Source organism: Dryobates pubescens, chromosome 11 (assembly GCF_014839835.1).
Source record: "Dryobates pubescens isolate bDryPub1 chromosome 11, bDryPub1.pri, whole genome shotgun sequence".
In the NCBI taxonomy this organism is placed as follows: domain Eukaryota; kingdom Metazoa; phylum Chordata; class Aves; order Piciformes; family Picidae; genus Dryobates; species Dryobates pubescens.
The window spans coordinates 32,895,500-32,918,687 of NC_071622.1; the positions used below are offsets into that span (position 1 = coordinate 32,895,500).

The 23,188-nt window shown below is 43.4% G+C and overlaps 1 protein-coding gene across 1 annotated transcript in view; it reads left to right on the plus strand.

The window, feature by feature from the left end:
- The window catches only part of GLIS1 (GLIS family zinc finger 1), a 218,977-nt gene that overhangs the window by 101,190 nt on the left and 94,599 nt on the right, over positions 1 to 23,188 (plus strand). Inside the window, exons 3-4 of the mRNA XM_054165435.1 lie at positions 1,536 to 1,734; positions 7,766 to 8,867. Coding sequence (XP_054021410.1) covers positions 1,536 to 1,734; positions 7,766 to 8,867 — 1,301 coding nt within the window. The remainder of the gene's footprint in view (positions 1 to 1,535; positions 1,735 to 7,765; positions 8,868 to 23,188) is intronic.

The window sequence follows — 23,188 nt, forward strand, 5'->3', positions numbered from 1 at the left end:
CCTTCCAGTATCTGAAGGGGGCCACAAGAAAGCTGGGGAGGGACTTTTTAGGGTGTTAGGTAGTGATAAGACTATAGGGAATGGAACAAAATTAGAAGTGGGTAGATTCAGATTGGATATTAGGAAGAAGTTCTTCAGTGTGAGGGTCTTGAGACACTGAACAGGTTGTCAGGGAGGTGGTAGGAGCCCCATCCCTGGAATGTTATTAAGGACAGGCTGGATGTGGCTGTGACCAACCTGATGTAGTGTGAGGTGTCCCTGCCCATGGCAGGGGAGTTGGAACTAGATGATCCTTGAGGTCCCTTCCAACCCTAACAATTCTATTATTCTATGATCTTAGACACCCACTTTGGGAAGGCTGAATGATGTAGGATGTTGTCAGGGTAAAATTCAGAGACTGCAAAACTGTTGGCTTGTAACAGCTTAGTGAAGGACAAACCCTGATGCTTGTGAGAATCAGTGATTTGCGTGAAACTGAGCAAGGGCTTTATCTTTTCTGTCACTTTGCAGGATTTGCAGGGTATAGCACTTGGTGCTTCCATAGAGAATGGACTAACCACAGAGCAGTCTTGCTCTGGAGTACCTAGCACCATGAACACTGGGTGCAAGGGTGAAGCAGTCACTTACTGTTCTCTTGTATGAGTACTACATTCTGTCTGCATGCAAGAAACAGGCTAGAGGGAGATTCAGTATTTTAAAAGCAGGATTCATGTACACAAGTGAAAATGAGGGTAAATAGCTACTGTTTCTTTTTCAGCTAGCCCCTGCAGGCTAAACTTCTTACAAATACTTGCATGCGTGCTTATTTATGAGTGCTTGACAAGTTCACTAGAGGTAAAGAACCCAAATATTAGCCTTTAAATGAAGTGGAATTGCTAGCCTTTGACCAATGCAATCTAAATTCTCGATTCCCCCTTTGTCTTCTCTTTTTAGATAGATCACCTGGAGAATATTGCTGGTAGCTCTAGTCTGGTTTGTCCAAGTCTGGTCAAATCTAACATTCACCCAAGCAGAATATATTGTCATTATTGGCATTTATAATAATAGCTTATCAAAACAAAAATAGTGACCTTTTTTTCACATTGTTGGTCTGACAGTAAGGTAGAAACATGCCCATCTAAAGCCATAATCATAGAGACAATTGTCTGCACAGCAAAACTTGACTTTGCATCGCTGTTTTTAGAGAGGTCCTCTCCCTGAAAACGAAGGGGTTCTGAAACATCCCTCTCCAAAATCTAACACAGGCAAAACTCTACCAAAAATAAACAGAAGCGAAGAAAGCCATCAGGCTGAGGGGGTTTTGAGTGAGATTATGAAGTGTGAAATAGCCACAGAACATCAAATGGGAAATAATCACAGTTCTCAGCCTGAAATTACTCAGCAGTTAAATTGTGCTTCCTTGTGAAACGTTTCATTTCCACTGTCGTGTCATCGATCAGAGTTTTGCGAGGAGACCCAAACGGAGTGTACAAAGCAATACTCACTGTAGAGGCTGCTTAGTAAAAGGCTCATATTTTCACTTTATTTTCTTACAGTGAACGGTGGCTACAGTCATTGTAATTTGATCTCTGAGAAGAAGAACATGATGGACATGGAGATGACAAGTAGCTCAGTACCTGTCCGCAGACAAGGTCTGTTCATCCACACAGGAAACTCACTTATGCGAGACCACCCGCTGTCCTGTGAGAGACTGCTGCATGTTGGGCAGCTGAACTTGACGCACTCAGACATAAGGTATCGCTGAAACTTCTATCCCTTGATATACTTTGCTCTTCTGGAGAGCTTCTCTGTTGGAGCTATTTTGCAGTAGCATCCAAGGGTGCTACACTTGGAAGAGTATTTCTGGCTTGGCTTTCATTTTGGAAGTGCTTTGGATGCTGATTTTGCTGATTTAACCACACTGCTCATTTGCAGGTTCACATGGCAGGGACATGCATGTGTACATAGACGACTGTCCAAGGCAGTGCCAGGAGTAGTCACTGTATGTGCAGCTGCATCCCCCTGAACTGAGGCTCAAGTACAGCTTCTCCATGGGAGCTCTTCCAGCACACTCAGATGTCAATAGGAGTTTGGCTAGAAGCTTAGGTAGCGTCAGACTTGCCTCCTCTGTACCCCCACTCTCCTCCCCAGTGCCATGTTGTTTGCAAATTGAAGCCTGGAAGGCAGGGATGATGCTTACTCCCAAATCAATGTCTCCCATATGGCAGTTTGGCATGCCACCATCAAACCTACAGGAAGCCAATGCCACTTTTATTTCTAGAGCATTTCCTTTACCGAAGGATTTTCAGTGTTCCCATACAGCCACATCCTTGCTATTTGCTTTTAAGGCTGTAATGTGAAAATTTGGTCTCTGGTTTTGATATATACACTGTAGTTGGATATGCTATGAACAGAATCTTTATTTAAACATTTGCTATAAATTAATTACATGAAAACACAGAACTCCATTATTTTTTTGTTGTTGTTACAAATTTAACATTACCAGATTTTAAACAAGTACCCTAAACAGACATCCATTGTGAAGGGAAGCCTGCTACAAATTAAAATCTGTCCATCTATTTTAATTGCACTGCTTTTTGGCAGGGGATATAATACAGAATAATCTTGACCTTTTTGAAGAGCTGTGGAAAAGAAAAACCTCCAAAAAGTTGTAGCCTTTATCTTAGATACTTGGAATAATTGGCACTCTGTGCATGGAGAGATAAAGCCCAGATTTCCCCAGCTAGAGGAGATATGGCCTATAGCTTGGTCCTGAAAATCTGACAGCTTCTGATTTTATGATACATATTTATGTCTTGTTTCCCCTTTTCCATTTACTGGCAGGGTAAGCACATCTGTGTTTGCCAGAGGAGAGACAGCACTGTGGCAAGCAAGAGGAATGAGCTTTTGGGTTGTTTGTTTGTTTGAAAAGGACAAATAATACCCATTGCACATAAGAAAATACTCTGTTGTTGTTGCTGCAAAGATTTGTAGATGCCATTGCAGCTGGATGTGAGTCTGCTCCCTCCTAGTTTCTTAATGGCTCAGTGTGGGACTGGCAGTTATCAACCCTTTTTTATGCTGTCAGTGAGGACAATTATGAAGCAAAGATAATTAGGGAAGGATCAAACAAAAGGAGGCAGAGAGTATGCTACTTAGATCTTTTTGAAGCTTTTTGTAAAACCTCTAATGAGGAAATGACAGATAGCTGCATACTGTGCATCACAGGACCCACCCTTGGAAATATGAACCTCTTCCATTCCCCGTTTGGAAGAGGATTCCCAGAAGAACATAAAGGATCGTCTGCTGATTAACATGGGAAAGTAGCAGGTGATAAGCCTGATTCTCTCCTCTCTGCTTTTTAGCATGGTCAAAAGCTTTAAGGTTCTGCTGCTGCTAAGCAACAGTTTGGATGTGTTGGGAGAGTATCTTGAAGGACCCTTCCATTCCTCTATGGGTTGTTTTTGTGTGTCACTGGCCATGCTCTGCTTGTATGTCCACCTGGCTAATACTGCTTTTGTCTGCAAGGGATGGCAAGATAAAACCAATACCCAGCTCTGCTCTGTGCACCTCATAGACACTGTGCTGCTCATGAGACACATGGTCCATAGCCAGAGCCTTGGCATGTGAGGGGCGGACAACAGCTGGAATGATTTCTGTTCATGTGTTTGTGATGCTAAAGCTTCCTGACAGGTAACATAAAACATGATCTTTCCCTAAAGATCTGAAAACAGGAGAACGTAACTGAGGTGGTAAATGTCTGTCAGATTCCAGTGAAGTCACTGGGAGCTGAGGATGTTCCGTTTCAGCACAGAAATAGAGAGATCCAAATTCAAACAAGCTCTCTGCATTGAACTTTGAACTCTGCATTTCTAGGATATGGAATGTCCAAGGAAAACCCAAACAAACCAGAGAGCACCTCCCCTTGCAATCCAAAGTCTCCCTCAGGATTTGGGGTTATGGTTGGCTTTGTCCTTTTTTCCCTCAGTGCTCTGAAACATGTTATCCTTTTCAGCTTCTCTGTGAATCACTTTCTCTCTGCAAATGTATTCTAGAGATGACTGCCTTAATCCAAGAATCGTGATCCTTCTTCTTCCTTGCCTCCTTTCCACACTCAGTTAATAGCTTTTAAGTTGTGCGATTTAATTGCTGCTACATGCTATCTGTGACTGAAACATGCGTGAGATTGGAGGAGTCCTAATGCTTTCCTTACCACAACTGCAGGCAGCACACAGCTCATGTTGGCCTCTTGTCAAATCATACATTATCAGCAACCCACCCACACCATGCTCAGTGCTGGGCATATAAAATCCAGGGAAAACAGTAGGGCAGTCAGAGAGGGTTGCGAAGGGTCCCTGATGTGCAGCAGAACTGTCCCCTTCAGCCTCAACACTGTCACTTATCACCGACAGCACATTTACAGTGGCAGTTGAAGGCATGTTTGTTTTGTAAATAACCTGGAGATATCAGATACAGTCACCTTGTCCTCTGAGGGCACTTGGGAACTGCAGTGCTTCTGGCTGGTGCTACTGGCCTCTTGCTCTGGCTTCAATTACCAGTCTCTTTGGAAATACTGCCTTCGTATTCTCTGAGAGGCTGCTGCTGCTCTTCAAAGGCCTTGCACTCAGCTTTTATGTGCTTGAGCAGCACTTCTCTTGCCTCAGACTGTCAATCCCTGGTACATGGATGCTCCCTAGGAAGAGAGTTTTGTAGATCTATTCCCCTGCTGACCCCACTCCCTTCTAGGGCTGCTCATCTGAAGTCCTTGAGGCCAGCACTGCCTGTATGTACCAGGCCTGGAACCTGATCCCTGGCTACTGCAAGAGCAAACAGAGAGTAAGAAGAGCCAGCCAGAAAGTTGGATGCCAGGCACCTTGCTTCTCTCTCATTACTGATTTTGTTTCTGTGCCCCTTCTCCCTCCCAGGACTGGGAGGAATGAGCAGGACTTTCCCAAGAACAGTGAAGGCAAAATTCTGTCAGGAACAGAGAACGTTTGCGTTAATGCAACCTTGACAGTAAGTAGCCTGCCAGTCAAAGATCAGGAAATGGAAAGCAGAGCAGACTCTCCCCACAGAGTTAACTAATGCAGGGTGTACCATGTGTTAAATGCACACTGTGCAGAAGAAGCTGTGGCAATAAGAAAAGGCTTATTTATGATCTGCACAAGCAGCTTGTGCTTACCATCGTGTAGGGAGGGCATGGGTAAGGCACAGCTGTGGCAGCAGGAAGCATGAATTCAGTGCCTTCATCTTATTTACTTTGGAAGTGAGGTGTTCCATCTTGCCTTCTGGTTCAAGACTCCCCTCTTTTATGTATCTAATGTTCTACACTGCAGCATCAGAGAGTCCTGACTCTGTGTAAGATCTTGTGCTGGACATGCAGATTGTTGCTGGGGGTGAGGCCTGCAGCTCAGTTGAGGCCTTGGGCAGCTTGGCTGAGAGGTGTCCCTGCCCATGGTGAGGAGAGGGTTGGAGTAGATGATCTCTGAGGTGCCTTCCAACCTATGAGTGTTTGGAAACTAGTGTTTCTCAGGACAAGGATGTTGTTATCCATCCTGCAGGTACTCTGCATTGACTGCAGCTTGAACTCCTCACAGGGATTTCTGGCACGATGGGAGCTTTACATAAAGCTTAATAATATGACACCAATTATCACAGGCTGAAATGTACGGCTTGGGTTAACTTTATGTGATGTAAGAAATGTGTCATGTTTACTTTAGCCTGAGGCTTTGGGATCACTGAATTATGACACAAACTGAATTATTTAGAAGAGTTCTTGTACAGAAGAAACTAAGTAATAGGAAATACTGTGCTTGACGTGGTAAGCTGTAAAACCTCGCTCAGAATAAGCGTAAATCAGCACATGTTCTACTGAGTAATGAAGCTACAAGCAAAGAGGTGCAATAAAAGGTTTTTAATGTATATTTGTGCCACGTATTTTACATCCATATGGTTCTGCAAATGGTAAAAAATAACATGTGGGTACCGTTGGGTTTGTTGGTTTGGGGTTTGCTTTTTTGTTTAAATTTCCCATCTGCAAAACCAGGTGCTTTAAGTTTACCCTGAGACCAACTGTGGAAACCTAAAGGGAGAAATTATAACTAATGGATTATGGAAACCTCTAAAATTTTTAAATGTGGCAAATGCAAGATGTGATTGTTCTGTGGCACTGAATGGTGGGGAAATTCACTTCTCTCATGACCTTAAAGGTTTTGTTTTTATTATATCAAGGCCTTCTGGCTGCAAACTGTTGGAGCTTAGAAAACTGTTACTGGTGAATGCAGTTATGACAGTTGTGTGCTTTAGACAGGTGTACTTTCTTGACAATCTTAATTTCATGGGAAGGAAGTAATCTTTCTGAAGCTTTCTCTTGGTTTGTTTTTGTTGTTGTTTTTTTTTTTTTCTAATTGCTAATTCTTTGAGAGCTGTTTCTAAGAAAGTGTTAGAAGTCATCCCAGCATCTAAATGTCAGTGATGGATTAATGGAAATAGTAGTGATAATGTCATCTAAGTCATAAAATAAATGCAGTTTATTCAGCAGCTTCACAGTTTAATGTCTACATATGTCCACAATGCCTTACATGTCTTTCAGAATGTGTCAGGTTTGACTTAGCTGCAGCATCACACAAGAAGTTGCCACATGGGCAGATTTTCTTCAGCTTTTGTGGTGCTAGCACCAAAACAGTATAACATTCATTTAAGTGGAAAGTGTCAGCATAAGAGCCATGGAGTACCTTTCTGGAGGGTTTATTAGTTGAGGTACAGCTTTCCTGCACACAGATATGATGCTTCCTCAGCCTGGCAGAGCACTGTGTGCTGGAGCCATAGATTAAAGCCTCTCATGCTGTAAGGATATGCGAGGAGCACCCACTTGTCCTAAGGAAAAACACACAGCTGGGTCATCCACAGTAAGTGTTTATAGCTGAGATAAAATGTTTGATTTGAAGGCATAAACCAAATGCTGACTGCTTGAAAGAAAATGTTAGGAGGGAATAGTGCCTACAGGCAGTGTTTTTCTGAAATGCCTGTGTGGTGTTTCTCAAGGTTCTGCTCCCTGAGTGGCTGGATTAGGTCAAAAAAGATTAAAACTCACTTGTGCAGAACACCTTCTTTGGCTTTACAGACCCACATAGGCTTTAATAGGCAAGATGGAAATGGGAATACACAGACTGCTAATTTAGATCTACTGGTTGTAAACTTTTCTTCATTAGCTTTTGGCACCTCGTAGAAGTAAGCATTCAGCTAATCTCTCCTGGGCTCTGGACCACTGCTTGAAAGCGAGCTATTCTTTTTGTATTTTTGCCTGCTGATCTTGCCCCTTTCCTGATGTAGTGAAGGGAAGCATCTCTCTGACATGTAAGCAAAGCTCAGCCAGCCCCTTTTTGACTCATGTGAACATGAATGCCAAGGCTTTTTCCTAGCGTGCTCTGAGGGAAATGCCAATATTTGAATAATTCAAAAATGCCCAAAGCTCTCAAACTTCATTCTCAGCTATTGTTTTGCCCGATCTATTATGCATTGAAGACCTAGATTGTGATTGATGACCTGCCTGTAGCAGTGCGGAAGGGATTGTCTGTTCCGCGTAGAATCAGTCTGGTGTAAAACGGTGCTGCCCGGACGAGGGCTGAGAGGAAGGATTGCAGATTTTTTGTGTGATCGCTGCGTTAGGCAGCGTTCAGCAGGGAGCAAGTGTTTCCCTTCCCCAGGGATTAACAAGTGCTGTGTCTTGTGCAAAAGTCATAAATCCTGCGGGAGTCGGTGATGCTTACTGAAAACTGTATTGCAGGTCACCCAGGTTTCAAGACTCAGTAGATTCTGCTGCTCCATGCCTGAATGGAAGTCACCCGGCTCAGCACATTAAGCAAGAATGCTCCAGTGATTATAAGGTCCTGTCTGAGGCTTCCGCGCATAGGAGGATTACAGAAGGGATGGAGCTGAGGACCTCTGGTACTCTGCATCCTGAAATAGACCTAATGAATAATAGCTTTACAAATTCACTTTCATCCTACTTGTTTAATAATGAACACAGCTCCTCCCTGGGTCCTTTGTCACTTGGCACCCCTCAGCACTCAGCCAGGCTACAAACAAGCAACCTGAAGAAGAGATGCATCTCTGTTGTGCCGCCTTCAGCCGAAGGAATTGATATTACTGCTATCATCCGCACGTCGCAGACGTCACTGGTCACCTGTGTGAATGGACTGCGAGCTAATTCAGCTGGCATTTCCTCTCATCCTGTGGAGATCAGTCAGCACAGTGCTCAGAAATCCTCTCGGCCCCAGTCTTGCTCTCAGCCTGGAAACCCTTGCAGTGTTCCCTCCCCTCCAGCATGTCTTGTACCTATTTCCAGTGAATGTGACAGAGGTGACTGTGAGCAGATACAAATGCAGCAAGTTGAGGAGAATGGAAGCCTCAGCCTTATGATGAATGGTGCCAGCATTCCTCATCAAAACACCTCACACAGCACCCAGAAGGTGAGTTTCTTAAAACAAGAACCAGCTGATGATTATTCCTCCACCGCTGATCTTTTTCGACATCATCAGGGGCTGCCTCCCCCTTACCATCTGCACCAGCAACTAAGCCAGACCCAAGGGACGCTGCCTCACTTACACGCCTCTATGTCCCCCAAATCCCTTCAGCCCAGCGATGGGGATGAGCAGGAGCTCAGCAATGGCAAGCAGGTCTGTCAGTGGATTGACTGCAGTGCCACTTACGACCAACAAGATGAACTGGTCAGACACATAGAAAAGACTCACATTGACCAGCGGAAAGGAGAGGACTTCACTTGTTTTTGGGCAGGCTGTGTCCGCCGGTACAAGCCCTTCAATGCTCGTTACAAACTGCTGATTCATATGAGGGTTCATTCTGGAGAAAAACCAAACAAGTGCATGGTAAGTCTGGAATGTATTTGTTTCACTAGAAATGTGCTACTCTGCTCTCTTTCTTGCTCTCTCTTCAATCTGATTCCAACGTAATTGTTGTGCTTTTCTGTAACTTAGTCTGCATCTGGCTGAAGGGAAACAGGAGAAAACCTTAATCTGAAAGGAAATGTTTGAGTCAGAAGTACTGTAGTTCTTGGAAAAGGGATTCAGCTTCCTTATATGAGAGCTTAACTTTTAATACAGTGGTTTATTTTTTTCAATATTCATTAAAGCATTAATAAAGGGATGATCAAAGCAGGCAGCAGTCATTTAACATAAAACAAAGTCACTGAGCCTCGGGTGACATTTTTAATCAAGAAACTTAAAACACATCTAATGAAATTCTTTTCATTCCTTCAGCTGAACAATAACCCTTAGAGTTGTGAGCGCACGAGTTTCAAATGGGAGCTGAGAAAATGAAAAGAAACTTGTTGAGGATTTGTAACAGTTAAAAGAACAAAAGGAATATGTTTAATTACATTTTCAAAGGTTGTTAGGGGCTTTTTTAATTTGCAAACCAGAGCTTTAAAAAGAAGTAAAAACCATTGTTCTCTTCTGATCAAGAAGATGTAAACAACATCAGCCTTCCAAAAAGAGGGTCTTGGGAATAGCACCATCCCTGCATCTGCCCACCATGATGACAATATGGCCAAACTAAAATAAAAGTTAATGACTTCCATTAAGCTTTCCACATGTTTGCAACAACAATGATACAAGATCCTGACCGAAACAGATGAAGCAAACCAAGTTTGACACAAGCTTCAAATTGGGCCATGAAATTTGGAAAGTCTTACTTGCAACGCCCACAGACGCACGCGTGTGCGTGCCTGCACATGCACACGCACACACCAGCAGAAAGAGAGGGAGTGGTTGTGGCTGCAGGTCTTGAGGCTTGATAGGCAGATTTTTTGACTGTATCTCTGCTTTATTGTTTTGATCAGAGAATGATAGTATGAAAAATTCTGGTAAGGAAGTTAGATCAAGACAGGCTTCCCCATAGAAAGCTACGGCTTGCTGTGGAAAAAAATAGGAAGGAATGCTTATATAAAAAGCTTACTTTTGTTTCATTTGTTCAAGAAAAAGTTTTCTGGCCTGCAGTGGTTACAGAAGGGAGAAACCAACAGTGTTCACAGGGCTGTGCAGAGAACAATTTTCTGTGTAAGTGGTCATCATGATGTCATTCCCCTGGATAAATGAAAAGCATTATCTTAACAACAGTGCTGTTCAGTGGCTGTTCCCTAAAATAATGCTGGAAACAATGCAGATGTTCAGAGAATACCAAGAAGTTGTCCAAGATGAAATGGAAATGCTCTTAAGACTTCCCTGTTTCTTTTTCCTCTGAGGAAAGAACTCACTTGCTTGTTTCCAGAAGTAGCTCAATCCCAATTTGTGAAGGTACAAAGGAATTTAACTTCCTGTGCATATTTGGTCATCAATCATCACAGGATAATGTAAGTTAGTTACTTCTTTCCACAAACCTGTGGGAAATAAATTGTGAATGCACATGTGGAGATTTTATTTTAGCTCAACTTGTGGGTTTAGTTTTTCAGCTGGAATGAGATCAGTGTTCTCCTGACTTTTATCTCGCACTTAAAAAAGAAATACTCAAAATATGACACTCCCATTAGCTCTCCTGTGATGCTGAAAGATTCAGTGGGCTCCTTGGGTGAGGGCACTTTTGTCTTTTTCTGCAAGGTGCATATTTGACAGGTATTGTATAGCAGATTTCTAGTGTTACCTTTCCATTTCTACAGGAAACTGGATAAACCAGAGATGTTAAACCATTTCATGTCTTAGCAGATGATATAAATCACTTACTTTCAGTTCTGTTCATCTGCCTTAGGGCACCAGCTTTTGATAACTTCTCAAGGTTTAATATTGTGAATAGGTTGGAAAAGCTTTTTTGACTGATATTGCAGATAGCCTTCATGGCACATGCATATAGCCTTGGCACAGAAGTGTGGAAAGGTCTGGCTGGTTTGAGCAGATTTTGTAGTTGTTCCCATACATGGAATGGCCCAATCAGAACTGGGAGCTTTGCATTGCACAACTTGCAGTTAACTCTTCAGTTCCCAGAACAGGAACCTTCCACTCTCAGCAGGGGTATCCAGCTATTAAATGTTACAACCTGGAGTCATGTGTGGAGGAGAGCTGGATCCAAGTGAGCACGTGACAAACATCTTCTTTGCAAATGTGGTTTAGTACCCCAGAAAGACCTTGCTCTAACAGGGACAAGATCCAAAACTGCAACGCGGTTTCTTCAAGTTACTAGTATCAAGTGGGGATTTGCCTGGCAAACGCCATTCCACTTTAAACAAGCATTGCTGTGCAGTGTTTCATTATGCAGTGATGTCATTTTAAATGATGGCTTTTCTTTTGATGTGGTAATAGTTGTGCTGTTATTCCTGCAAATTAAGAAGGCAATTCAGTCTCTGTCTGTAGAGGTCTGAGATTCTGTTTCGGTTGTGCTGCAGCCCTGTTAAAGTAACTTCCCATCTCTTGGTATTTGTAGTGGAGATTTGCTTTCGCTGGTCACGATTACCCATTGTACTTTCTTTTTAAGCCCTTGATTTTGTTCCTCTCTGTAAGATTACTGGCTGACTAGGTATTGAACTGCTCAGGAGAAGCTGACAGCAAGCAGCATCCTGCCCTTGTACATAAAAGTACTTTTCCATGTAAAATTATTAATTTCTTATGACAGGCTTTGCTACTATGTACTGTAATAGACAAAGGAATTTTGGAATTCAGGCTACTTGAGAACAGGAAATACATGAGACATTTTGATTGAAAAGTAAATGGTTCACTAAAACTGCAGTTAATCCTTTTATTATCTTTCCAACAGCAGTTTCCACAATACTTTCATGAGGTAAGCTTCCTTCAGTCCAACTGTAACACTCTCATCGTTACAGCTGCTTTCAATTTAGCCAGCCTGCTTCTTGCTTTACTACAGACAGTCCACAGGCAAAACAGTATCTGGTGTAGAGAACTACTGCTGTTTCAGGTCTGTGCTGTGCTCTGCTCACCGTGTTTCACTGCCAGAACCAGTGCTCTGAGTCTTCTGTTTTCATATTCCGTTCAATATTGTAGTTAAGCAGTGCCTCCTCGTCATTGTGTCCTCAGTTTGGTTTTTCCTTGGGCTCTGCAAGTAGTCTAAAGGAAACTACCTAATCTCTTTGCAATATCCTGTTATGTTTCATACTTAACTCATGTTATTTTAGTTTTATTAAATTTGGGGTTCATCTGCATTATAATCAAAAATATATCCAACAAAAATAATGATGCAATGTCTTTAAGACTTCTGAAGATTAATTTCATGCTTTTTTAGATTTGCTATCCCAGACAATTGGAATTTTGATTGTCTGAGACAGCAAAAAATTAGCAAGCTTAAATGGTTTTTATCTTGGAAAAAAAGAAGTTTCTCATAGCTGGATCTTTTGCTGTCTTTTAGTTCTTGTAATACTTTGGTGGGTAGAACCCTGCTGATCTCCAGATATTGCATCCTCAGTTTAAGCCTCTGCTTGCATGTGTAAAAGATAGAGATGCTCATTTATCTGTCTGGAATTGTTTGATTTGGACAAATCCATACTTGGCACTCTCGTGGCTTCAGAAAGGCTAGAAAATTGAGTTCCCATCACTGCACACATGTGTGCTCAGGGAACCTGTGATGCAGGCCCCCAAAAGATGATCAAGGTAAAGGTATTTATGTAATCTCTACATATGCAATTGGTGCTCACAGAAATGGGTGTCGTGATGTGTGTGGTAGCCATAAAAGGAGCTGGACAGTGATCATAGCCATTGGTGATGTCTCTAGTTGATGTATTTCAAAGAAACAAAAGTCTCCTGGGTGTGTTCTGAGACCTGTCTTCACATAATGTGCTTGTCTAAATAGTTAATACTTTGAAGGAGAATCTCTTTTTTTTCTTGTATATATGAGGTCTCTTCCAACCTTAGTGATACTGAAATACTGAAAATACTCAGTTTGGGAATAATCTTGATGCAATGGTTTGGGTGCTGCATTGTGCACAGTGAAATTCAGCACCTGTGCTGTTCTGATCAGTTCTTTTGAATCCCTGAGGGTGAGACACTATAGGTACTGCATTAAACATGGGGAAATTGAGACACAGAGAAGATAAGTAACTTGCCTGAAGGCACCTGTAGGCAATTTCAGCATTCCAGCACAGATCTTGTGTTCCAATCACCGCATCACACACCCCAACCATTTGCAGTTTACCTGTGAAACACATTTTTGTACAGCTGATGCAGAAGATAGCTGTCCAGCTGAACTTCCTGCTCCTTTCACCCTGCAGCTCTGACACAGCTGGTTTGCCATGTCACAGACCCGTGCAAACTTCTATTAGAAGCCTTAGCTGCATTTGTAACACTTCCTGAGCAGCAACCTGGTTGTTACGATTACAGGAGAAAGAGGCCTGTTGAGAGATTTGTGTTATTGCTTCTGCTGCTAAGGAAACCAGCGTGGAATCTGTGCTCTCAGTAGATGGCCAGTGTTCTGCTGTCCATGGGCAGTGGGGAGCATGTGTCTAGCAATGCATGGTGAGTAATGAGATCTCTGCAGGCTACATCTACAGATGAGTCTAGGGGACAATCCTCCATCTGCAGGGGAAATCGCTCTGTGTGCACCAGCTTATCTGCTTAGGGGTTACTTCACCTAAACAATGAGTTTCCATGCCTGACTCGAGGGAATGTTGTGGAAGTCTGGAAAGTATTTTCAGCTTTTGGAGCAGAGGGTGTCATGCACTGATGCCAAAGGAGAGCTTTAAAACACCCCCAAGGCTAATCTGAGCCTCACTTTCTTTTCTTTGAAGTCAATAGTAGGAAACATCCATTCTATCAAAGCTACCTCACCAGAGATCTTTCTTTTTATTAGGTCTCTGATGGCATTTCCCGATACTGTCAAGGAACTGCAGCATTAAAACTGCTCTGGTTAGAGGACTAGACAGCAGCTCAGTGGTTTTGAGACACACAATGTTTGTTTGTTCACAAACCCCACTACAGATTACACAAATGGGTTTAAGCATGCACCAGAACTGGAGGCCAGGCTGGCAGTTGGCTGTAGGTTTGGCATTGTTTCACCTCATGCCCAATGGCAGTTGCTGAGTTTCTCTGTTCCCAGGAGAGCTCCACACCAACATAACTTGCAGAGCAAAAGCTGTAGAAATTAATGAGACGAAATTCTGCGGTGGGTGGGATTGTCCCACATTTCAGGGCACTTCTTTGTGCACATGGGAAGTACAGCACAATGATGTGGCTGATGGTGTGGTGCTTTTAGGGACTTGAGTTCCGCCTTCTTGAGCTGAGCTGCGGAGTGAGTGGCTGTCAGGATTTTCCTTCAGGGATTAGTCAGCTTCTCAAGGAGGCCCTGAGATTGCTGACTCTCAGGACATGCAGTGAGGAGCATCAAATTTATCAAGTTGATAGTAAAAGGCATAGGATGCTGGGCCAGATGGGCTTCTGCTCTGACCAAACAGGGCTGGCTGCCTTTTGCGTTGTTTTCCAGCAGTTTGATCTGGATTAGGGCTGGCTGGCATGCTCTCCTTTGGTGTTTGGGTCATGTGAATCTAAATAAATACCAACAAAATTAATTCCAACTGTTGCTGCCAGCATGCAGAATGGTTTTCAGGCACAGTTCATAGATTCATAGAATGGTTTGGGTTGGAAGGGACCTTAAAGATTGTGCAGTTCCAACCCTTCTGCCATGGGCAGGGATGCCTCCCACTAGACCAGGTTGCTCAAGGCCTCATCCAACTGAGCCTTGAACACCTCCAGGGAGGGGGCATTCATGGCATCTCTATGCAACCTGTTCCAGTGTCTCCCCACCCTCTCTGTAAAGAATCTCTTCCTAATCTCCAGTCTGAAACTCCCCTCTTTAAGCTTCAATCCATTCCCCTCCTACCACTACAAGCCCTTGTCACAAGTCTCTTCCTGGCTTTCTTGTAGTTCCCTTTAAGTACTGAAAGGCTGCTCTGAGGTCTCCTCAGAACCTTCTCTTCTCCGGGCTGAACAGCCCCAGCTCTCTCAGCCTGTCCCCATAGGAGAGATACTCCAGCTTCTTATCATCTTTGTGGCCTCCTCTTGACCTGCTCCAGCTGCTCCATGTCCTTCTTGTGTTGGGGGTACCAGAACTGGATGCAGTGCTCCAGGTAGGGTCTCAGCAGAGCAGAGGGGCAAAATCCTCTTCCTGTCCTACTGCTCTCACTGCTTTGGATGCAGCCCGGCACACAGCTACCTTTTGGGCTGCCAGCAACCATTGCTGGCTCATGGGGAATTTATCATCAACTGACACCCCCAAGCCCTTCTCCTCCAGGCTGCTCTTGAGCCACTCCTCACCCAACCTATATTTGTGCTTGGGATTGCCCTGACCCAGGTGCACGACCTTGCACTTGGCCTTTTTGAACAAGCACAAGACCTACGAGGAGAGGCTGAGGGAGCTGGGATTGTTTAGCCTGGAGAAGAGGAGGCTCAGGGGAGGCCTTATTGCTCTCTACAACTACCTGAAGGGTGGTTGTAGCCAGGAGGGGGTTGGTCTCTTCTCCCAGGCAACCGGCACCAAAACAAGAGGACACAGTCGCAAACTGCGCCAGGGGAAGGAGGTGAGGAGAAAGTTCTTCACAGAGAGAGTCATTAGCCATTGGAATGTGCTGCCCAGGGAGGTGGTGGAGTCACCATCTCTGGAGGTATTCAAGAGGGGACTGGACGTGGCACTTGGTGCCATGGTTTAGTCATGAGGTCTGTGGTGACAGGTTGGACTTGATGATCTTTGAGGTCTCTTCCAACCTTGGTGATTCTGTGATTCATGAGGTTGGCAGGGCCCTACCTCTCAAGCCTGTCCTGTTGTGTGCCTTAAAGAAGTTATACAGAACATTGAAGAGATCTGGTAAATGCAATATGGCAGCTGGAGGTACAGCATGGAACTAGTTAGTGGTCTAGCACAGAGGAAGTTTCCAAATACTTTTTCCTCCCCCACGCTTTTATTTTTAATCCTAGAGACCATTTAATTCTACAAGTTTTTGTTTCATGTGTCTTGATAAATTATGAAGTTATTATTAAGTATTATGAATTTGGGTCCTGGTTAAATCATAATTATCCTGAAGGTTTCCTAACATACTTATAAAGAGCTGGTCATGGTGTGTAGATGTTGCTGTTCCTTTATTCTTTTGAGTAAGAAAGTGGGATAATAACAGGAATATGATCAGAGCAGAGAGGCCACTTGCCCTACAAAACTTACTGCTGTATAATGTAATTAATTACCACAATTATGGTTCTCACAGTGTTGGATAACTTCCACTAATAATACTTAGCATCTACTCAGAGTAAGGTGATAGGACAAATCCGTGGTTTAGGGAACAGATAGCCCTGTGACGCAAGTATGGATTTCATTTCCCTGTTCCACATTAGAAATTTTTCTGGCTCATTCCGTGCCTGCTTTTTGTCAAACCAGTAGAAGCATTGTTGTGAAACAGAGCTTTGAGAAGAAATCCATTGGTGAATTTGGGTCACCTTCAATTTGGAAAACAAAATGATGGGGGGACAAGGAACAGGGCTGAAACTATTTCTGTGTTTTAACCTATCCATTTCAAAAAGGAAAAGGGTTACTCAAAGATGCTTTTTATAATTGTTTAAAAGCTCTCCCTGTTTGATTCATTCAGTGTTCCTATTTTGCTAGTGCAGTCCCCAGGCCAATTATATTTCAGCTCCTCCTGCACTCATTTCTGTTCTCTTCTTTCTTCGGTGTTTTGATTTGGCTACTGAAATAGGTTTGTTTTTTTTACCACCATCCCAATGGTGGCATGATTTGAGTAGAAGGGAAATGATCCACTTTGCTACAATCCTAAACACTCTGAGCTTGTGAAAAATACCTGACAATGATCTGATTGACAGAGAACATATTAAAGGAAGGAAACATTTTCATCTTAGAAGTGGCATTCCAGAGGGGCTGTGCTGCTCAGCACTGCTGTGGCACATGGAAGAGGGAGCTGGAGCAGAGCTCCTCCACCCAAGCGAAGTCATTCATGTTCTTTGTCAAATAATATAGGCTAAAGTATGCCCTGCCTGGGGAAGTGAAATTTATTACTTGTGGCCTACGATGTCTGGCTGCCAGACAAACTTCTAGGCATGTCTCCCAGGTCTTTTAGGAACATTGCTGCTAGGCTCTTTTCCCTTCGCTTTGCCCAGTTTGCACACAAAAACGACATCTCGATGCCACGTTTTTATCTTTAGCCTCTTGTCCCACAGAACTCAGCAAGCAGTGATTCCTTCTCATTTTGAGACACTCAGAATTACTTCCAGCTCTGCTGTGGCCTGGCTCTGGATGATACTGCACATGCAGATTTATTCAAACCTCAGTCTCAGCACAGACCTAGAAACGTCTCAGGGGGCATCACCTTTTGAAGATATCTTGCAAGCAGCCTCTTAACTCCCAATTTATTCCAGCTGCACCACAAGATCACTTTCTTTGCCATGCAGATCAATGAATTCTACCAAATAATCACATCTGAAAATGCGAGAAGGGAAAAGCTTTTCCAGCCTCTGAGCACTGGGTTTGCAATAATTCTTAAGGATTTCTATAGCTCACGATTTCCCGTGTAGCAAAACTGTGACAGGAATTCTTTCTCGCTATGCATCCTGTCTAGGAGTGAATTGTCCATCAGTTGCACTACATGAATCTGCACAGTAGGGAAGATCAAGTGATATACCTTCAACTAGACAGATGCCTTCTCCATTTTAGCTACAGGCTTTACAGAGCAGTAAATAAAATGGTGAACTGCCTCCTGAAGGAATGTCTTAATACACCTGAAGAGTAGCTCAAAGATGTACCCAGCATTTGGGGCCTGAAACTATAATTCTGCAGGGTCCAGCATCATTTTGGTGGGGTGAGTTATCTTCATAAGATCTGGGAAAGAGGGTTGCATCCAGTGATTGAAAGCAGTCTGCACTTACCTAATATCAAGGAGCAGTGAGAGGAGATTTTTTTTTTGCTACCTCCTGAAATTTCATTTAAAAAAAAAAATAATAAAAAATTGCATCTGAATTTTATGAATCTGCTCATTTAGAAAGTGGAGATTTGAAAGCTGTAAAATTTTAGAGTCTTTGTGATTGTGTTCTTGAGGTTAAGTGCCTGGCTTTAGGTTCTTTCTGTGCATGTGTTCTGTGGGGATTATTAAATGTGGCATGGAATTGTTCTGAGCTCACAGTGCTTTAGCCTTTCTGAGCAGTGATTAACTTCAAGAAGGCAATACAGCTGGAATCACCTGGCAAAAGGCTTGGTCAAATTAAAGAGCAGTAAAATTAAGTATTGTTTAAAAACTGTGCCAATGTTGTACTCGTGAATATTTCTTACTAGGCCAACCCTTTTTAATGCCCTGTATTGGTGAAACTCATTTCATGGAGCTGTTCATCTGCAGTTGCAGGCAGCACAGAGGCTGAACACTGTAGCTTGGGCCCAGGGGAGAAAGAGGAATTCAGTGCAGTTCAAAACATTGTGGAGTTAGATCTCAGTTCTAAATGGGGAGCATTTGTTGGTTAATTCAGGGCACCCCAGCAGCAGTTGAGCTTTACCAGTCAGGTGAGGAGTAAGAAGGCATTGCTCCACAGTGCAAGGTATTTGTATCAGCTTGGGTTTCTCAATGCACTGTGCCCTGAAACCTTCACTCAACTATAGGAGCAGGTCCACAGAAAGCCAAGAAGATGATCAGAGGGCTGGAGAACCTCCCCTGTGGGGACAGGCTGGGAGAGCTGGGGGGCTGTTCAGCCTGGAGAAGGTCCAGGGAGACCTTACAGCAGTCTTTTAGTACCTGAAGGAGCTACAGGAATGCTGGGGATGGACTTTTGACAAGGACTTGTAGTGACAGGATGAGAAGGAACAGATTGAAGCCTGAGGAGGGGAGATTTAGGCTGGATATTAGAAAGAAATTCTTTACAGTGAGGGTGGTGAGACACTGGAACAGGTTGCCCAGGGTGGTTGTGGATGTCCCCTCCCTGGAGGTGTTCAGGGTTGGGTTAGGTGAGGCCTTGAGCAACCTGGTGCAGTGGGAAGTGTCCCTGGTCATGGCAGGGGGTTTGGAACTAGATGATCTTTGAGGTCCCTTCCAACCCAGCCTGTTCTATGATTCTATAAACTTGGCTAGCAAGTAGCCCAGTGGGCCTAGTGAAAGAGTGAAGTGCTATTTAAATATATAAAATCTTGACCTTTTGGCATCTGACAACTCACACTGAGCAGGATTTTCAAAAGCAGGTGTTGCTTCTGGGTAGCTTTATTTTGGAGGTGTGCTGTTTTTAATAGGGCATCTCTGAAGCTGGCGTCCTGTTTCTCTCAAATCAGTGTGTATAGGTTGGACTTGATGATCTCTGAGGTCTTTTCCAACCTTATTGATTCTATTATAATTGAGTTACTGAAATGTCAATGACTCTTCTGGAAATTTCAACCTTTCATCTCCATCTCCTCACAAGGACAATGACATAAATCTCTCCGGAGTACAGTGAGGGTGAATAATCACAGTGAGGTAGTGAGGCCGATATTGCAATGCATCCATAATGCTGTTTTCCATCTCTGAACATGCCTTCTGCTGAGTGTCTCAAGACAGTTTCAAGCTTCTGCCTGCCTACAGCATTTCCTGTGCGGTAGAAACTCTTCTGCCCAAGTTCCAGGCACAGCTGAATTAAGGCTTCTGTGTTCTGTCCACGTTTATACTATTTTAAGTGTAAAGGAACCCCAGAATTAACACCAAGGTACCTGAGCCCAGAGTGGCTCTGTCACAAAGTGCCAAAAGTCACATATTGAGTACCTGGCATAAAAGGCAATAAAAAGACCACCTTCTGCCCAGTGTTTTGTCTTCCACCTGTGTCTTACGTTTGGCCTGAGACTGTGCACCTTTGCTGACCAGAAATTCCCTTTTACTTTAGGGCTCTGCTCACATAGACCAAGGATTTGCAAGGCAGCAGGTTCGTTCAGCTTTGCAGTGGCTTTCAAAGACAATGTTGCCATTACGGAGGGTTCAGTGCCTTGTATTCTCTCTTAAGTACTCCAGTACTTCCTGTATTTGGCTAAGTCAGAAAGGGCTTCGTGTCAAGTAGCTGTGCATTTATATCACAGGCATTTGTCACTGCCTGGCTTTTCTGTTTACATCCCTGGGCTGATTGTGGAATCGGGGAACAACATGAGTTTTATTTCAAAGTCAGCTTTTGTTGTCTGTAGCTGTGTCTTCCCTCCATCTCGTTCTTTTCTTGTGTCCGGATAACATGTGTGAAGAGATCCTACACTCAGGTACAGCAGAGCTGCAGTGTTAAATAATTGATCTTGAGCTTTCTTTTGAAACTGCATCCAAGGCATTTAAAAGTGGGAAATGGAAAAGGCATGTTCTCATAATCCAGCTCAGTAAAGTTTGCACAACTGCTCTTTGTTTCATCATCCCTACAATAAATCTTTCATTTTTGCCAATTGAGAATGCCTACTAAAGCTGCAAATGATTACTTCCCTGAATTGTGTTGGGATTCTTGCAATACATTTTTCTTACATGGGTAATGATAAAATAAGAGTCCATCAAAAATATTTTATTGCCTGGCAGAGAGCCTATTATGAAATGGTTTTGATTCAAGGAGATTCTTCCAAGTGCTTTAGAACCGTTGCTTACAACTTTCCTTTAACCCTTGCATGGAGGGCTGCCAGGCCCTGGGAATGTCAGGAATAATGTCAGTCAGTCAGCAGCTAGGAGAATGCAGGACCTGGGTATCAATTTAACCTGCAGCCCCTGGGCTCGGGCTGAGAGCATGCTGCTTCAACGTGGGCTTGTAAAGGGTGTCATGTTACTGTGAGATTAGAAAGCTGATGAATGTCAGCCTGGTGGGAACCTTGTAAAACTAATCTGCTGTGTCCATGTTGATATGATTTCATGTTGATATGATGAGAGAGTGAGGAGGATGAAGTATTACAGAAAGGAACTCACAAGGCAGAACTGGTAGGGCCATTTGGGTCACTGAGCACAGCCTCTGAGATCCCAGGCATCGTGTCATAGCTTCAGTAGACCCAGAGGCACAGAGGACCTCTGTGCCCTCAGGAAAGGTGTGTCAGGAACACAGTGACTTGTATGTCAGGATCTTTTAAGTGAAACAAATCCTGCCTTTCCCCCCTGATTTCAAAATGGGTGCAGCTCCGTTTGCCTTCTTTGCTTTCCCTTATAAAGAGACTCAGTCTCAGCCCAGTTCCCTAGAGCACACTGTCTCCATGTAAAATGAGGCCCAAGGGGCTACTCCTGGAATGGCACAATTCTTGATGCCTGAGAACACATTCTAGTACTGCAGGGAGAAGGGGTCTGGATGGGGATCTACCTTGTCACACTTTCTTACGCTCACAGAAACCCAGCAGAAAACCAGACCTGACTCAGTCTGGGGTGCTCTCAACAAAACCACATCTAATGCTTGACAAGTTGCCCGCTTGCCTCCATGCAATAAATTGTCCCTCAGACATGACATGGGGAGAGCAGAAAAAAGCAGATTGTGCAAAAGTATTTAAAAGTAGCACAGTTCTTCACATACTTTTACTCCCTGCATGTCCTCAAACTTAATGACATTTTTTAATTGCATGGTCATGGTGATCTCAGAGTGCACTGTTTACAATGTTTTGGTCTAACTAAACAGTTTTAACTTGTGCTGTGTCTTCAAGGCCAAGGAGTGAAGAGATGACAATAAACACAGAAACCAGATGTATGCATCAGGGGACAGAGCACACCAGCTTAGGCATCATAAGGCTTTTGGCCAGGTAGATGTTAAATAGCATGCTTTACACTTCAGACTGGCAAGATTCTGCTTCTGCATGTCTTATCCTGGGGATGAAATGACATGCCAAGGCTACCTCAGATCATTGGTGATGATGTTTCTTTAGATTTTGAAAGGAGGTAGTCAGAAATACTACAAAATGCAAAAATGGATTTAAAGGGAGAAGTGGCAGAAGTACACAGGGAACATCACAGGAAAGGCCAGGTAAGGGATTTGCTGTCATCTCTCCAGACTGATGGATATTGAAAAGCATCATGTTTAGGACTTTTCAAAGGAAGACTTTTTCATACTGAGCTAAGTCAAAGGGATCAGAGTGGGAAGAAGCTTGGTGAGGTGTGGATGTTCTTAACAGTGCATTGGAATACCCCTAACTATTCTATGATTCTATGATGAATACCTCTCGGGTAACTCCTAGCTGGGCCACTAGAATGACAGCACATTTAAACTATCAATATTTGTAGCTGCATGACTTCATTTCTAGCGCTGTAAAAAATACCATTCACATAATGGGGCAGTGGCCTGCAAGTTCTCATGATTTCAAGTGTTTTGGAGTTACAGGAGTTCTGTTCCTTTATGGCAAGCGTCCATCTCTCGTTTTAGCATCTTTGGCACTTGTATAAAGGATGGGAAATTAAAAAATGATTAAGGGGACAGAGAGAGTCTCTTAAGGAAAGATTAAAGGAATTAAACAAGGGCTGGGGTGGAGGAGAACAAGGAATGGGAGGGATTGTTTGGGAGAGAATAAAAACTAAGTAGGATTGATGAAGCAAAATCAAGCAAAGGAAAATCTAAACCTTTCTGTAAAAGTTTCCTAAAGATTAGGTTTATTTTAGAGTAGAATAATTTCCTAGTGGAAATAGCATGTGCCCAACTGTATGGATAATATAAGCCAGACCATATGAAAAACTGGCAAATATATGGTTGAGAATAATTTTGAATGCTAACTGCCTTATTCCTTAATTCTGCCCTGTGGAAATCAATTCCAATAGCAGGTGTAAGAGAAGGAACTGCATTAGCGGGCACAGGAGTACAATTTAAGCCTTTAGGTGTCTGCACTCCCAGGATAGTGTGTGATTAGGTCTAATGTTTCTGTGAGGTAACTGGGGATAGTCAGCATGCAGGGAGATGGTGCTCAGCATGCCTTGGGATGTAGGCCCCACTGTTCCACAAAGGCTCAGAGTGTTTCACAAGTGGATGCTTGCTTTGCATGCTGGCAAGTATGAAGTCGGGGACAACTGGCTAGAGCAGTCAGTTTGCCAAGAAAAGTACCTTTTGGTTTGCCCTTACCTTGGCAGGACAAAACATTTCTCCTCACCATGAATGAAAGCAGTGGAGTCGTCACCATCCCTAATAGGTATTTGGACAGCATGTGGACTTGGTTCTTAGGGACATACTTAATGGTGACTTGCAGTGCTGGGTCGAAGGTTGGACTGGATGATCTTGGGAGTCTCTTCCAACCAAAGATATTCTGTGATTCTGTGTCCTAAAGGTCTGTGTTTGGCTGG